An 18,205-nucleotide genomic window follows, 5' to 3' on the forward strand; every position below is an offset into this window, starting at 1 on the left:
CTTTTTGCCACGGTTGCACTGGTGCGCCTAACTTTTTTTTCTTAGGTGCACATTTCTACAAGAAAGATAAGCTGCCGTATTTTTTGGACCATAAGGCGCACCTGATTTTAAGGTACATTAAGTGAAACCAAACAGTCAGATAAGTCACACTTTATTCAACTCATTCTTCTTGCTTCCTCCACTTCCGTACCACTGATTCATTAATGCTGAATTCTCTCCCAGCTGCTCTATTCCCATGTTCTACTGCGTGACTGCTAGAGTTTATGGCAGTTGTAATGCTCTGGACTATAAAGCTCTATGGAAGGTGATCAGATCAGCCCAACATATCACCCGATCTGAACTGCCAGCCATCCAGGACCTCTACAGATAGGGTTGTAAGAAGAAGGCCCACTGGATCCTCTCTGATTCCAGCCACCCCAACCATATACTCTTTATCGTCCTTAAGTTTAAGAAAGTTGTGAGTGAACCAAACCTTGATTTCACTTAAACATTTAGAAAAAGATGTGGGTGTGAGAGTAGCTGTGAGTTTGGAAGATAAGTAGAGGTGGGTGTCATCTGCATAGCAGTGAAACTGGCTATTATGTTTCTTGAAAATATTACCTGGGGGTAGGAGATAGATAATAAAAAAGTAAAGGACCCAGGACAGAGCCTTGGGGTACACAGGAATTAACTGGAGTAGACAGTGATCTCTGAGTGAGTAATTGAAAAAACTGTGAACGGCCAGAGAGATATACCAGGCAAGTGCTGTACCACTGATGCTAACAGATGCTAATCTATGAAGAAGGATGTGGTGGGAGATGGTATTGAAAGCTGCTTGAATCCAAAATATAAGAATGGTTTTAAGCTACTTTTATTTTCAGAGATAAGTAAAATCGAAACAATAAATTCTTACTTTTTTTCATTATATTTTATTTGTTTGTTTTTTGCTTGTTTTCCACTAGGCTCTATGTTGCTGTACCTGTGCTTCTTGTCTTTAATTACCTTGTAACTGATTTGTACTTGTTGTAACTTAAAGAAATTTATGAATCTGAAACCTGATAAATATCTAAAAACCATAAAAAAAACAAAGTGTGAGTTGCTCTGACCTGAGAGTTTCAAGTGTGCAGTGTTGACTCTTCAATCCTACTGATAACAGCTGTACTCCTGAATGTTGCAGGTCATTGTTGCCTAGTTCCAGCTGTTTCAGTCTAGAGGACTGAGAGCTGAGAACTGTAGACAGAGCTTCACAGCTTCTTTCTGAAAGGAAACACTCACTCAATCTGAAAAGACATAAACATGAAGGCAAGTTTTTTTTCCCCCCCCTATCACTGAACCAGAGCAATGTATTAAAATAATGTTAACTTGACAATAACTTACAGAGCTTTCTTGGAGGCTTTGACCACTGGCAGCAGTCTCAGTAGAGCCTCTTCTGAAACAGAGTACTTCTTCAGGTCAAACACATCCAGATCTTCTTCTGCTGACAGCAAGATGAAGACCAGAGCTGACCACTGAGCAGGAGACAGTTTATCTGTGAAGAGACGTCCTGATCTCAAGTACTGCTGGATCTCTTTTACTAGAGAACGATCATTCAGTTCATTCAGACAGTGGAACAGGTTTATGTTTTTCTCTGCAGACAGATTCTCATTGATCTTCTTTTTGATGTACTGGACGGTTTCCTGATTGGTCTTTGAGCTACTTCCTGTTTGGTTTAACAGACCTCGTAAGAGAGTCTGATTGGTCTCCAGTGACAGACCAAGAAGGAAACGAAGGAACAAGTCCAGGTGTCCATTTGGACTCTCTAAGGCCTTGTCCACAGCACTCTGGTAGAAGTGTTTATCTGTTTCAGACTGATGGGATGTTTTTTGTTCCTCCTTAAACAAGTTGACTTCAGAATTGATGAAAGTCAGATGGACATGAAGAGCAGCCAGAAACTCCTGAACACTCAGATGAACAAAGCAGAACACCTTGTCCTGGTACAGTCCTCTCTCCTCTCTAAAGATCTGTGTGAACACTCCTGAGTACACTGAGGCTGCTCTGATATCAATACCACATTCTGTCAGGTCTGATTCATAGAAGATCAGGTTTCCCTTCTGCAGCTGCTCAAAAGCCAGTTTTCCCAGAGACTCAATCATCTTTGTATTTTCCAAACTCCAGTGTGGATCTGTCTCAACTCCATCATCATACTTGACCTTCTTCACTTTGACCTGAACAACCAAGAAGTGGATGTACATCTCAGTTAGGGTCTTGGGCAGCTCTCCTCCCTCTCTAGTTTTCAACACATCCTCAAAAACTGTAGCAGTGATCCAGCAAAAGACTGGGATGTTGCACATGATGTGGAGGCTTCGTGATGTCTTGATGTGGGAGATGAGCCTGCTGGCCTGGTCCTTGTCTGGGAATCTCTTCTTAAAATACACCTCCTTCTGTGGTCTAGTGAAACCTCTGACCTCTGTCACCATATCTACAAATTTAGGAGGGATCTGACTGGCTGCTGCAGGTCGTGTGGTTATCCAAAGATGTGCAGAGGGAAGCAGTTTCCCCCTGATGAGATTTGTCAACAGCACATTCACTGAGGTCGACTTTCTGGTGTCAGTTAGGACTTCAGTTTTGTGAAAGTCCAGAGGAAGTCGACACTCATCCAGACCATCAAAGATGAACACAACCTGGAAGTCTTCAAAGCTGCAGATTCCTGCTTCTTTGGTTTCAGTAAAAAACAGATGAACAAGTTCCACCAAGCTGAACTTTTCTTCTTTTACTACATTCAGCTGTCTGAAAGTGAATGGAAATATGAACTGGATGTCTTGGTTGGTTTTGTCTTCAGCCCAGTCCAGAATGAACTTCTGTGTTAGGACAGTTTTCCCAATGCCAGCCACTCCTTTTGTCAGCACTGTTCTGATTGGTTCATCTCTTCCAGTGGCGCCTTTAAAGATATCTTCTTGTCTGATTGGTATTTCTGGTCTGTCTGGTTTCCTGGATGCTGTTTCAATCTGTCTGACCTCATGTTCACCATTGACCTCTGCAGTCCCTCCCTCTGTGATGTAGAGCTCTGTGTAGATCTGATTCAGAAAGGTTGGGTTTCCTGCTTTAGCGATCCCCTCAAACACACACTGGAACTTCTGCTTCAGCTTAGATTTAAGATTGAAGCTAGCTCCACCATGTGTTCCTAGAAAATGATTATCAAATAAGATTAATAAAGTAATTCTGCAATAAATCTAGTTCACATTGATGGTGCATCTGAAAAGTATTCACAGCATTTTAATTGTTCCACATTTTTCATATTACAACCTTTTCCCAAAATGGATTAAATTAATTTTATACCTCAAGATTCTACAAACAATACCCCTTAATGACAAAGTGAAAAAAGTTTGCTTCAAATTTTTGCAAATTCATTAAAAAGAAATGTGCATAAGTATTCATAGCCTTTGCAATGAAACTCAAACTTGAGCTCAGGTGCTTCCTGATTCCACTGATCATACGTTTGGTCGGAGTCCACCTGTGGCAAATTCAGTTGATTGGACATTATTTGAAAAGGCCCACACGTGTCTATGTAAGGTTCCATAGTGGACAGTTAATCTCAGAGCACAAACAAAGCCATGAAGTACAAGGAATGGCCTGTAGACCTCTGAGACAGGATTGTATTGAGGCACTGATCTAGGAAAGAGTAAAAAAAAATTTCTGCAGCATTAAAGGTCCCAGTGATCATAGTGACCTCCATAATCAATAACGGTCACCAACAACCCGATGGTCACTCTAAAAGAGCTCCAGTATTGCTCCTTGGGGACAGGAGGACTTTCCAGAAGAACAACCATTTCTGCAGCACTGCGTCAGTCAGACCTGTATGATAGAGAGGCCAGATGGAAGCCACTCCTCAGTAAAAGTCATATGAGAGCCTTCCTGGAGTTTGCCAAATGGCACCTGAAGGACTCAGACCGTGAGAAACAAAACTCTCTGGTCTAATAATATAGAGATTGAACTCTTTGACTTAAATGCCAAGTATCATGTCTGGAGGAAACCAGGCAATACTCATGATCTGGCCAACACCATCTCTACAGTGAGGTATGAAGGTGACATCATACCGTGGGGATGATTATTGGCAACAGGAACTAGGAGGCTAATAAGGGTCAAAGGAAAGATGAATGCAATTATGTACAGAGATATCCTTGATGATAACCAGCTCCAAAAAATCCTGGACTGGAGTGAAGGTTCATCTTCTAACAGGACAACGAACCTAAGCAAATAAACAAGATATTAAATGAGTGGCTTTTGGGACCACTCTGTAAATGTACTTGACTGCCCAGCCAGAGCCCAAACTAGAAAGATCTGAAAATGGCTGCGCAACGATGTTCCCCATCCAACCTGAAGTAGCTTGAGAGGTTCTGCAGATAAAATAGAAAAAAAACTGCCCCCAAAAAGCTTGTAGCATAATATTCAAAAAGACTTCACTATGACACCAGAGGTGCATGAACAAAGTATTGAGCAAAGGGTTTGAATCAGTATGTGGGTTTTTTAATTAATTAATTAATTAATTTAATAAATTTGCAAGAATTTCAGGCAAAGTTATGTCACTTAGTTCTAATGAGAATTTCTGGTGAAAAATGAATTTAATAAATTTAAGAATAAGCCTGTAAGATAAATAAGACAAAATATGAAGCAAGTGAACTGCTGTGAACACTTTCCGGACGCACTGGTGCTTAGTAGTTAGCAATGTCATTTAACCGACAACTTTAATTCTTTAGAAAAATCGTATTACTGTTTTGCAGATGGTTTGCCAGCTCCTCCTGCTTCATTCTTCTCAGGAAGTCCAGGCTGATTTTCAGAAATGCCTCTCTGCTGCACCTCCTCTGGTCATCCTCATCCTCCAACATGCTCTTATCCTCGCTCGGCTTCTCTAAGCTTTCTGGGTAGTCTGGTCTCAGAATCTTCTGGATCTTCCTCAGCTCATTCTTCACAAAAGCAATGATGCTCTCCTCCAGCAGCTGAAACACAATGACCTAATTAGACTGAAATCGTGAAACCAACCATCAGATTCATGTCAGGCACTGAGATAATCTACTGGTATAGACAGTGCAGAATGGAGATTACTGTAAACATGTAAAAGCAGTTATATATGCACAGACTGTAAATATGGAGTCCAGGTTTGCTTGATCCTGCTGGGCAAAGTCACCACTGGGGACATCTGAGCTCCTCCAGTTAACTCTGTGAGTAAATCATAAACAAGTGGTTCACATTATGTTCGTCCAATCATGTTTATGACTTTTTCCCCTTAAATATTCTGTCACTGTCAGTGCAGGCTGGGGTTTTCTCTTTCTCTACTTTCTCTTGTGATCTCTTTCTTGGAAAAGTAGGCTGGTGTGTCCTTGTAGGATCTGCCTGTGGTTGGAGTTGCTTACCTTTCTCTCACACCTGTGCTTCATTTTATATTCACCACTGAGTATTTAAAAGGCATGGAGAGCTTGAAAGAGATGTTTCAGCCCTGTATTGAGCTTCCGAAGCACAGATGATTCGAAACACTGCTCCAAAGTATCGTTACAAAGAAAAGGGGCACGTGACCACAACTACACTCTGAACACTGAAATCAAAAGTGCAATAAATAAATATTATATAGATAAATAATATATAAATCTCTTTTTTGAATAATTACTGGCATATAGGTGACAAAAAAAAAAAACAGACTGATCTCCATTCACTCATATCAGCAGTCAAAGAGCCACACTGTGCTGTATATTTGTTAAAATATCAGTTTTCAGCTCTGACTCAGTCTGTTCTCTAGTTTTTTCAACTTTCAACCGAAAATTTATTGTTATTATTATTTTACATTTTAAAATTGATTTAAACATTTTTAATATTTCAACACATTTTAATCAATGACAATTTTAACCTGGTTACAAATAAAAAAACTGATTAACTCAAATAAATAAACCAGTTAAAGAAAAACAGGAAAATGTCAAATAAAAACAATTAATACATATACTGAATAAATCAGTCAGCTACCACATAATATATCACGTTTGTTTATAAACCACATGTATTCATATGTATTATGTTGATAACAACAACGTTAATATTTGTACACAAAAAATGTTTAAATGTATTAATCATGTAAATTTCCTGCACCTGTCATAAATGTCCACAAGACGGACAAAAAATTTACTCAGTCCAAAGTTAAATTTTTCAACTTCATGTTAAATTCCACATTTTCGTTTGTGAATAACAAAGTTACAGTGATGTGAGTGCTGAGCTGTGACATGGAGAGGATTCATAGGCAGTTAGAGATGGTCTTCTCACCTCTGAGCTTCGATCTGCTCCTCTTTATTAAAATAAATGACACGTTCAACTGAGGCGTCGCTCTTCAAGGACACACAGCTGGGTTCAGGTTGAGTTTCAGATCCTGTTTCTAGTCCAGGTTCAAAGCTTTAAAATAACATAGACAGAGCAGAATAATGATGGAGCAGTGATGTGAGTGCTGAGCTGTGACAGGGAGAAGAGTCATGAACAGTTAGAAATCGTCATCTCACCTTTGAGCTTTGGTCTGGCTCATTCGGGCTCTTTTAGGGGGAGGGACTCCCTCCTCTCTGTCCTCACACTGGTCCATAACTCCTGACATGGGGAATAAAAAGGGAAAAATTTATCATTTTTCCTGATATCCTCTTTTGTCTTACCATTTCTTAATAAAACATCATTTTAAAATAAAAAAAAATGGGGAAATACAGCGAGTAAATTATTAATGAACATGTCACTAATTCTCTAAATATATTTCTAAATGGGCTATAGACATGAACTTCTGATCAGCTGCTGGTAACAATCTAGTATCTAGTAAACACATGCAGAGAAATCAAACCACAGATGTCTGTAAATTATGTGCAATAATGAGAAATGACATGGAGAAAGTATTGAACACATGAAGAAACGGAGGTGCAAAAAGGAATGGAAAGTCATGACACCAGCCGAAATCTATCAGTCATTAGTTATTTGCCACTTAGTGCAAATTAATATCAGCTGGTTTAGTCCCAACTGATGGCCTATAAACAGGTGTCTCATTAGCTCCCAAGACCTTTGCAACCTAATTCTTGCAAAACATGCTGATGGTACAGGTTAGAGAAGAATCTGAAGGTTCCAGTGAGCACTGTTGGCCTATTAGCCGCAAGTGGAAAGAGCATCATTTCACCAAAAACTGACCACAACCAGGTGTTGTGGTCAGGTTTCATTCCAGACAGAGGAATGAAAAGAATTCAAAGGGCTTTCCCAAGAGCCAAGGACCTGGAATCAGCACGTATAGTTTTTAAAGAAAACAATAAGTAATGCAATCAACCACGATGGCCTGAATGCATGCCGACCATGCAAGACTCCATTACCAACCCTTTGACTGCCTGCTCAACCATTTGGTTAAGCATATTTTGAGAGACTATATATAATGAACTGGAGTACTTAGCTTAACTCAACCTTATTGAGCCATCTCTACCACTTGGTTGAGTTATGTTATCCTAAAAAAAAAAAACACTAGATGGCACTGTGTCAGGATATGGCAGGCCTCATCTGCCACCCTCCAACCAGGAAATCAGAAAGCAAAAAATCACTCTGGACACATGGGCCGTTTCTCAATTCTCAAGTACGCGAGTACGTACTCGCGTTCTCGGTGAGTACGTACTCGCCGAGAACGCACGGGAGTACGTACCCGCTGAGAACGCGAGCACGGACTCGCGATATGTACAATTGGAACACCTGCGTACGTGATGATGTCACAGGTCCGGAGTTTTTACTGCCGTCCCCTCTTAATTTAACTGTGAGTAACATGTTATGAAGCTTAACTTTAATCACAGCCAAACCGGTTTACTCAGGAACAAATAAAACACTGAAATAAACCAAACATTAACATTTAGAAGTGATCTAAGTGACTTATATATCATTTTTAACCTCAGTAGTGAAACCTCTATTAATAAAAATAGTGTACATGTACATACGTGTACATACCTTAATAAAAACAAGCAGGTGAGATGTTAGAACGCTTTTATTTCTATTTTAGTGGACACTCAATACTATAGAGAGCTGCTGGGGTTTCTTTAACCTGAGTAGTGAAAAGTGAAAAGGATGTGCCGGGAGTCCGCTGTTGAGTTTTGGACGAAATGCATTCTGGGATATTTAGCTGTACCAAGTCCACACCGATGCATACTCAATAAAACGGGCGGAGCGAGAACACATCCAGGACTTTTTCGCGTTCTCGGCTTGATGCGTACTTTGAATTGGAACAGTACTTGGTCTCCGACTGATGACGTATCACGAGTACACGAGAACGCAAGTACGCACAAGTACGCATATTGATAAACGCCCATGGACTGTTTTGGCTAAAAATTTTAAAGGTAAGTACATTTTTCTGCAGTATAAACATGTCAGAGTCTTTACTGAACATGATTATGTCATTTGATACCAGAAAATAGCTGTAATAAATCTATAATATTTTTTTAAAAACATGCTCAACCAAACGGTTGATTTGTCAATTGATGGTAAGAGTAGCAAAACTTAGCTAATGTTTAGAACTGTTGTTTTAACATATGAAATTGACTATTTACTATTGAATATAAATAATTTAATGATCTATACATGTAAATATGACATGTTTAAATTTTTCCATGACAAATACTGTATGTTACAAAATGTTCTAATGTTTAAAGATTTACTCACTTTCTGTGATTATTTTTTAAAGTACAGATTTAAATGACACATGGAAATCAAACCAACTATATTTCTACAATTTTATTTTTTTTAATGTTTATTAGATGGATTGCAAATCCTTTTATGGAGCAAGACAATGCACCTAACTGGCCCTTGTACCTGAAAATTCTCAGGACTCCGATGGTGAACTGAGTGATGATGACCCAATAGAGGGTACTGTTGGCACTGTTCGACCAAATCGCACCGGTGGAGCCACTTTGATGACAGACAAAGAGCTGATAAAGAGAGGGCGTGGAGCTTTTGACTACAGGTCTGCTGAAGGTGTGATCGTAGTTAAATGGTTTGACAACAAATGTGTGAACCTGCTAAGTAACGCTTCTGGGATCATGCCACTTTCAACTGTCAAACGCTGGAGCAAAGAGTCCAAGGCGAAAGTTATGATCCCATGCCCATCACTCATCCCTGCATACAATGAGCATATGGGAGGGATAGATCTCTCTGACATGCTGGTACACCTGTACAAGACCCCAGCCAAGTCTACAAGATGGTACCTGCCACTCTTTGGTTGCATGCTTGATCTGTCCATTGCAAATTCCTGGCTGGTCTACAAGAGGGAATGTGGACAACTAAACCAGAAACCAATCACACTCAAAAGATTCCGCCTGGCAGTTGCGCATAGCTTGAAACAAGTCAACAAGCCAGCATCCAAAGTTGGCTGACCATCATCCAGCTCTCCACCACCACCAAAGAAACGATACACCCCAAGACCCTCACAACCACAGCCAGATGTGCGATATGACTGCTTTGGGCATTGGCCACTTCACTGTGACAAGTGAGGCCGATGCAATTACTGTCCAAAGGGCGTCTCAAGATGGAAATGCCAAAAATGCAATGTTTTCTTGTGCTTGAATGCCAGTCAGGAATGCTTTGCAGTGTACCACCAGAAGATCTAATCATCGAGGGGTATTGGTGAAGTTGCATGAACGGCAAAAGAAAAGAGCCAGAACTGTTTCAGTGTGTTCTCAAATTTTTCAGTGCAAAATGGCAATGGTATATAATATACCACCAGAATTTTCTGGAAAATAAAATAAAAAATGTTTGTGCTGTTCCAACACTACAGTGAAAAGTTTATGTTAACAACAGGTCAAAAGTGAATTTGTATGTTTATGAATTTTCGGTAATTGCAGATCAAGTTTTTGATCAAATTTACAATATTTTTGTGTTTTATACATTTTGTGGTTTGTTATTATAACGCCCACTGTTGAAATGGAATCCAACAATGTTTGATGTTTTACTACCACAATAAAGTGGGCAAACACAAAATTGGGTAGTTATTGTTTTGCAAAATGAGTATAACCTGTACTTTTTTCTACTAATTATGTCTGTAGAACTTTATGTAGTTGTACCATAGAGAGACATCTCAACCGTTTGGTAGAGGGTAATATTTAAAAAACTATAAGGTGTGTATAAATTTTTTTTTTTTTTTGATTGTGATCATTATTGACCTAAAGGAATAGAAAATATGGACAAATAAGTTTTTCATTGTATTTTTCTTGGTGAGGCAGTCAAAGGGTTAAAAAAATTTCTGAACAACATTTAGACAAGCCTGTGATAAACTGTAACTCCAAAAGGACCCAACACGATTCCATGGGTGTGTTTTTGCTTTCTTATTATTCTGACACAATCACTTCTTTTCATTCGTTGCACTTTCCAGTGCACGCTGCTCTGGCTCTGGTGCTCTGCTCCAGCAGCTCTCCTCTCTCCGGCCCGGCTGCTACAGAAACAGGGAAGGCATGATTAGAAGGCTTGTTGACAAACCAGGCTCCCAGACACCACACCCTGAACCCGCTGCTCCACTCCTCCCCTGCAACCGAGCCACCAACCACACCCCGCCACAATATTCTGTTAGGATAAGACTATGATGAACTCTTTGGGTACCATAATACAGATGAAGTTTGGAGGTCAAAAGGCACTGAATATCACCCCCAAAGCACCACACCAACAGTGAAGTTTGGCACTGGGAACATCATGGCATGGGGTTAGAGTGATATTTATTTAGACTGTTTCTTCCTAATGATCAGTCTGCACTAACAATAATTACTTCATCCAAACCATCAGTCTACCCATCAAACCCCACGCCTACAATACGGTTCAGAGGAGTCTTGGTGTTAAACAGTCTCCCAATTTCAAATGTGATTCATTTAGTTGTATTAGCAGGCTGTATCCCACAAACTTTAAAGCTTACTCTTATTGAACCAGCAAAAATACCTTAGTTAATCCAGCTGCCTTAAGTAACAAGAAGCACTCTGAGAGTGCAAATGTCCAGAGTGGTGGTTTTTGTATTTAATTTCATGCAATTTTATTTTTATAGCACTAAAAAAAGTCATCCCAAGTGACTTTAGATTTGTAAGTTAAAGTCCCGACAACATTAAACAAAGACATATCACCCTGGGTGAGTTTATTACCAGGCCTCTGGAGAAATTTAAGACATGTTGAGGAGGTCATTTAGTCGTTTAAATAAGCTGTGTTGGCTCAAGCACACATCTAAAACCTGCATCACAACAGCCCTTGAGGCCTGGAGTTTGACACCCCTGATCTACTCTGTTGAATCAAATTCTCCTCTTTTTAATGTGCTGCAGTGTTTAAGTTATTTCTGTGTATATATTTCAATTAATTTCACTCTAGCTCTGTCGTGTAGACACCAGTTTCCACATAATATATGAAGGGGAACTCAAAAAACTACAAACTTCCTCCCATGTCTGTTTGTTTACTGAGGTACGGTAATACCCAGAATAGAGGAGCAAAAAAATTCAAGCAGGCCTTTTAGCCACTTCACGAAATCTGGCTCATTTAATCACATCTAACAGCAAAGTCACCTCCAGCTGATCGTTCGAACATTAAAGCCCCGCTCTAACAGTATTTACTCCACCCAGATCTGTGGCGTGAATCTATCAGTCTCTCTCCAGAAAATAGTGACATAATCTAGCGGCTCGTCTCCGCCTCCTTCACAGACTGATGGAGGCAGGAAAAGCTGCCTTCAGTTAACATGAACTATGTAGCGGCAGATTTGTACTTGAACTAAGCTCCACACAGCTGATGTTAACTTAAAAAACATTACAGACTGCGTCCCTTACTTCACACGGAGACGATCAACTGCGTTTACTTCGTCGTCTTCTGCTTCTAAGTTTTATTGGCAGTTGACAAACAACCGAGTGGTGCATTACCGCCAACAACTGGTATGGGGTGTGGACCGGAACGTTGCCCATAATAAATAAATGCATAAACTCAAATCCTCCCAAACAATTTACCCTCTTTAAAAAGCTGGAACAAGGCCTGATAACGTTCACTTCTTGAGTCCTTTTGCAGTAAATCGATAAGATCCTGTTTCATTTTTATGTTACTGAGGTTTGGGGTCAGTTGTCTTATTTTTCTTAATTATTGCTGTCAGACTCTACAACATGGTCCCTTAAGATGACCACACACGTCCAGACAGACACACACACACATCCCATACACAATTGTAATTGTCTCCCTGATGTGCAATATTGCCAAGTGCAATTTTTTCCTACAGACAGAGCATTTTATTCTATTTTGTACTTACTTAGACTTAAATCCTCCCATGCTTTATGTGGCATATCGGGCGGCAAACGAACGCCACCAGGCTCGATCTTGTACCCGGGTTTCAGCTTCTTCCAACGATATAGTCAATGTCTTTAGGTCTTGATGGAATGACCTTCGCCAGGTGTTGCGGGAATGTCCTTGTGGTCTTTTAACGCCCAGGGGTTGCCAGCACATTGCTGTTTTTGGAATCTGTGTATCATACATGAGGAGGATGTGGCCGGCCAGTCGGAGCCTTTTGCGTGCAACGATGTTGTGAAGTTTGACTGTGCCACTCCTTCGCAGGATCTCCTCGTTGGTGATGTGGTCGGTGTAGCGGATCCTCAGAATCCGTCGAAGACATCGCTGCTGAAAGACGTCGAGCTTGGTGTTGATGCAGGCCGACACCTTCCAAGTCTCGCTGGCATAAATGGCGGTTGGGATCACGATTGAATTAAACAAGCGGAGTTTGATCTTGAGGGAGATGGTCGGGGAGGACCAGATCTTGTTCATCCTCCGAAATACTGCAGCTGCCTTTCCAATGCGGCATTTAACATCCACCTCCGCATCGCCGTCGTGGGAAATCACGCTACCGAGGTAGGTGAATTTCTCCACTTCTTCTAGCTGCTGTGTCCCGATGTAGATCCCTCGTCGTGGGTCCTTGGAGCTGACATGCATGATCTTTGACTTTTCAGAGCTGATCCTCAGGCCAATCTTGCCAGCTTCTCTTCTTAGATCGGTCGTTCCTTGCTGTAGCTTCAGCTCGTCTTCCTCAAGTAAGGCGATATCGTCAGCGAAATCGAGGTCGCCAAGACGGTCTTGATCAGACCAATGGATGCCAGCTCCTGTACGGGCACCGGCTCGCCGCATGATGTAGTCGAGGGCAATGAGAAAAAGTAGAGGTGACAAGATGCAGCCCTGACTGACGCCGATGAGGATTTCGAAGAAGTCGGTGTGACCCATTGTGCTCACAGAAGGATACTAATCGTTCGCCGTTATCGCTGAGATGCGTTGAAGATGCATGCGGTCCAACCACTGTCTCCAATCCCAATCGGTCGCCGCCCAGCTGCGCATTAAAGTCTCCGATGAGGATCTTAAAATCGTGATTCGGGATGTCATTAAAGACGTCTTGCAGCTGATCGTAGAAGTTGTCCTTGAAAGCGTCTTCTGTATTGTCCGTTGGCGCATAGACTTGCACAATGGTCGTCTTGGCGTGTCCAAATCCGAAACGAGCTGTGATGATGCGGTCGTTAACAGGTTTCCAACCAACGAGTGCTCTCACGGCTTTTTTGCTCAATACGAGCCCCACTCCATGTTCATGTCGATCTTCATGACACGGGTACAAGATCGTCTTGCCATCACTGATAATTCGGCCACTCTCTATCCACCTCATTTCACTGATTCCAAGGATGTCTAGCCGATAATCGTCAAACTCCTTCAAAAGTTGAGCCAGCTGTCCGCTCTGATATAATGTGCGAACGTTCCATATCCCAATTCTTGTGATGGTTTTGGCGGAGAATGATGCTTCCATCGGGCGCTGGATGCCATTTTTGGTTTCTTCCAGCACCGTCATCCCGTTTGAAGTAGAATTCCAGCCACGTTGTCCAAAACTTCTGCTTTTGTTTGTCGTTTCTGTAGCGGTAGGGTTTTTTACAGGGACAGGTTGCTAGCCCGACGCCCAACCCTCCTCCTTTCTCATCCGGGCTTGGGACCGGCCATGGCGGAGATTCTATTTTGTACAGTATTTTATTTTGTATAGCAATTTATTCTATTGTATGTAGTATTTTATTCTTGGTGTATAGTATGCTATTCTATTCTATTTTTCTTATTCTATTCTGTTGTGTTTTTCTTAACTTTTACTGCTCTCACCATCTGATTAAGACCATTAAGAAGGACATTAAAATATACATGAATGAAAGAATAATAACTATTCACTTGCACATTTAAAACTGGTCCCTGTTTCACCTGTACTTTTACTTTCTATACTTTAACTTCCCTTTGATGCTAAATCATCTTTGCTGTTACTTCATGAATGGACGAATGGTTGAGGTCAGTGGTGCAAACAAACAAACACATAAGCTCTGATCTACAGATGTGAGGAAAAAAGTTAGTCTATATGTTCTTCACAAATGTGACAGTGTGTGGCACATTAAAGGTTTGATGAGCAGGTAAAGTCAGAAATGAATCAAATATATAATTTAGCCATTAAAACAATCTTTGTTTCTGTTCAGGAATCTAAGTACATATCTGTGATCTGACATCTTAATCTAAATAATAATAATAATAAAGTATTTTACTAATGCTTTCATATATTTGTTAAAACAATTTGAAAATTCATACATAACAATAATTATATGTTAGCATTGAAAATAATATTTAGATTAAGAGTTTGTGCATACTGGTGGATTAACCATTACAGAAAATTACCAGGGCTTTAATTTAGAGCATCTATGGCATAAACTGTACACTCAGTGGTGGTCTGATAAATTTGAATGCAAATTTTAATCACAATGCTGCTGAATGTAAATAAGCATTACCATGCTTCAGCATAGTCTGCATTACCACTCTTTGTTTTTTCTTTGAATTTGTTACCCAACTATTCCAACTTTCAGCCACATAAAACAATATCTATTTCTATCTGCGGTGTCATGTCTCATATGTGTTTTGTATGTTGGAATTTTTATGTGATTACATGAGAAGTCCAAGGCAGGGTTAAACAACAAAAGAGAAGAAGCTCTTCATATAAACTGATTGTTTTCAATGTCACTTGGTGGGCGTTCCCAAAAACAAGTTTTGTCTTACTTTAAATGTCTTTTGATGCCACTACAGCTTAAAGTTTTGTTCACTTTTTAGCACACACCTATTTCATACATGTTATTGTACACTAAGAGATTTAGTAACATAAATTGCTATAAAGACTGAGAAAAGTAAATGCTGCATTCATCAGACCCTCTGATGCTGTTAACTGCAATAAAAGCTGCTCATCAGAGGCAACATACAGCAGGAGCAGTCATGTGAAACCTTTTCTCCAAATATATTTTTATATACTGGTATATTTAACCCTTTCATGCATAGTGGTCACTACAGTGGACAGCTATTCAAAGGCTGTTTTCTTGTATTTGTGTCAGTGTTGATTGTATACTTGCACATAAACCACTACATTGGACACTGATGTGTCACTCCATACTCTTCCACCCACTGGTCAGCCAGTGTTGTCCACCTAAGTGGACATATAAAAAACGCTTTGAAAAGTTCAAAAATCTTTTTTTCATGCCTAAAAACAAATAAAATTACTTAAGAAAAAAATCTGGATAGAGGTTGTCATAATTCATGAAATGCATGAAAAGATTGAAGTGTCAGTGCTAATCAAATCCCTCAGCTTTTAGTTGATTTTCCTCTTTCTAACTCACCCTCACCGTAGTTTTTATTTTTCATCTATTGTCAGTGAAACTCCCCCCTCTGTGGTTAAAAATCTTATCAAGGTTCAAGGTTCAAGGTTCTTTATTTGTCACATGCATAGTTATACAAGTATAACACACAGTGAAATGTATCCTGACACGCTCCTCGACATGTGCAAAAACATGGGGGGGGGGGGGATAACATTATAAATATATACATAGTATATACATTGGGTGAATGTGCAGTAGAAGCAGCAGCAGGTGAATTCTGTACATTAATATGAATAGACATCTGACTATTTTACAGAATGGACAATATAAACATATTTAAAGTTAAAGGAAGTTAAAGGAATTGAGTGTCTGGAGGAGAGTCTCAGTCAATTATAGATGATGTGAGATGGCGTGTGTGTGTGTGTGGGGGGTGTTGGTTTAGGGCCCGGATGGCTTGAGGATAAAAGCTCTTCTTGAGTCTCTCTGTCCTTGCCCGGATGATGCGGAACCTTCTACCAGATTGTAGAAGTTGGAACAGTTTGTTGCCAGGATGGGACGGGTCCTTCAGTATCTGCGTTGCTCTAGTCCGGCATCTCCTGGTGTAGGTGTCCTGAAGTGGGGGGAGAGCAATCCTGCAGCAGCGTTCTGCTGTACGGATCACTCTCTGGAGAGCTTTTTGGTCCTTCACACAGCTGTTCCCGAACCACGCTGTCATGTTCTGTGTGAGGATACTCTCCACAGCGCCTGTATAGAAGATCCTGAGGATCATATCATTTTTATACAAGTTTAACATTGCTCTCAGACTCCTCTCCAGGTAATAATAAAGTTTAAATTTGGTCAGTCTCCTGTTTAAGGCCATGCTGTTGTGTATCTTTGTAATACACAGCCTGTTTTGCACACACCAGCTAAATCTTTGATCCCCACCTGATCTACTTCTTGGTTTTTCTTCGCTGTGACTTTCTCCACCTCCTGAAAGGGAAAATAAGCTGAAACAATGGAGGAGATCCACCACAGTTAGGTTTCTGAGGTTTCGAGGACCATAACTGGAAGTTCTTGATCACACCTTGGACATTTTTATCACTGCAGTTTGCACTGGAGTCAGACCTCAAGACCTACTTATTTAACTGTAAAACAACTCCAACCCAGTGAGCTGTGTCTGTGTGTTTCAGGTGACAGTGAGGGAGAAGGAGCTGAAACAGCACCAGGAGGAGCTGCAGACCTTTGAACAAGAATACCAGAGACTGACCAGAGTCACGAATGATCTGCAGGTAGAAAAAGGTTTACTCACCTGTGTATGCCAGAGTAGCTCCTGACATTTTCCTCCAGACCTGAGTATGAAAAGCACACCTTACAGCAGGTGTATCTGACATCACTGTGCTGCTGTGGTTCCTTCAACATCCCATTAATGTTGCTGTGCTTGGTCAGTTAAAGCAAAAGTTTACATTTTCTACTGAAATGGAGCCTTTACAATGTACCATGAACTAACCATGAATTGGTGAAGAGCTCTGACAGCAAACTTCTCCCAACGTTAACTTACAATATAAAACGCCTTGAGATAACTGTTGTTGTGATCTGGTGTGATATAAATAAGACTGAATTTAATTGAAAACATAATTCTAGCATCAAATACACATTAGCTATGCATGCCTACAAAACAGTAATCTGAACACACATATATGAAATATTTGTGCTCAACTTCTTAATGCCTGTTCCTTTTCTACTTTTATTCAAACTATAATATTTCATCATTTATCATATCATTGAACATTTAGATGTTAATGTTTTCAGCTAATTCCTTGTTTAGGACATTTATTTATTTAATCTTTTTGAGTCATTTTCTTTTTAACTGCACTGCTATTCTGTAAGATTAGCTGTCATGCTTTGTGTCTGCAGGTTGTCAGACTGTTTGATCACAGACGAAGCTTGTGGTTCTCTCGTCTCAGCTCTGAGCTCCAACCCTTCTTATCTGAGGGAGCTGGACCTGAGCTACAATCATCCAGGACGGGAACAAGTAAAGCAGCTGTCCGCTATACTGAAGGATCCATACTGGGGACTCAATACTCATAGGTATTCTGCTGCCCTCAGGTGAATGTATGGCTATTCACCCTATGCAGCGAGCTTAACATAAGAGGAGATGGTTCCAGGAACGACAGGACACATCACTTTGTCTTTGTGTCTTTAACTGAAGACCGTTTTTTCCTCTTTTAATTTGTAAGACTGTGAACATACAGTAAAATAATATGTAAGCATCAGTATTTACATATTTTGTAACCAAAAACAAGTTACCAACATAGCTTTTCTTATACTTTACATTCAGCATAAACATCTTTCCTTATACATTCAAATAAGCTTTTAAGTAACATGAAAGTAACAAATCTTACAGAAAATAAAGCTAGACAGTGCTTACTTACAGATTATGGTTCAACAAACTCCCCAACGATGTAAACTGGGCTTAAAGTTGTGCAGGTTGTTTTCTGCTCCATGCGTTTTCTCCCACTGCCTGTGTGAACTTTGCCTGCTGCTTATAACACATCACCAAAAGGGGGCAGTGTAGTGCACACAAAATAACTAATGAA

General features: G+C 40.3%; 1 protein-coding gene across 1 annotated transcript; it reads right to left on the minus strand.

Annotated features, from left to right (window-relative positions):
* Positions 1 to 944: 944 nt before the first annotated feature.
* On the minus strand, positions 945 to 6,514 carry LOC120436285 (NLR family CARD domain-containing protein 3-like). The gene is made up of 4 exons (XM_039607047.1): positions 6,492 to 6,514; positions 5,094 to 5,172; positions 4,727 to 4,967; positions 945 to 3,124 (listed from the first exon to the last, which is right to left on the minus strand). Exons 1-4 carry the CDS (start codon positions 6,512 to 6,514, stop codon positions 1,353 to 1,355), a joined length of 2,115 nt encoding a protein of 704 aa, XP_039462981.1. The 3' UTR covers positions 945 to 1,352.
* Positions 6,515 to 18,205: the final 11,691 nt, after the last annotated feature.

Source organism: Oreochromis aureus, linkage group 23, assembly GCF_013358895.1.
Source record: "Oreochromis aureus strain Israel breed Guangdong linkage group 23, ZZ_aureus, whole genome shotgun sequence".
Lineage (NCBI taxonomy): Eukaryota > Metazoa > Chordata > Actinopteri > Cichliformes > Cichlidae > Oreochromis > Oreochromis aureus.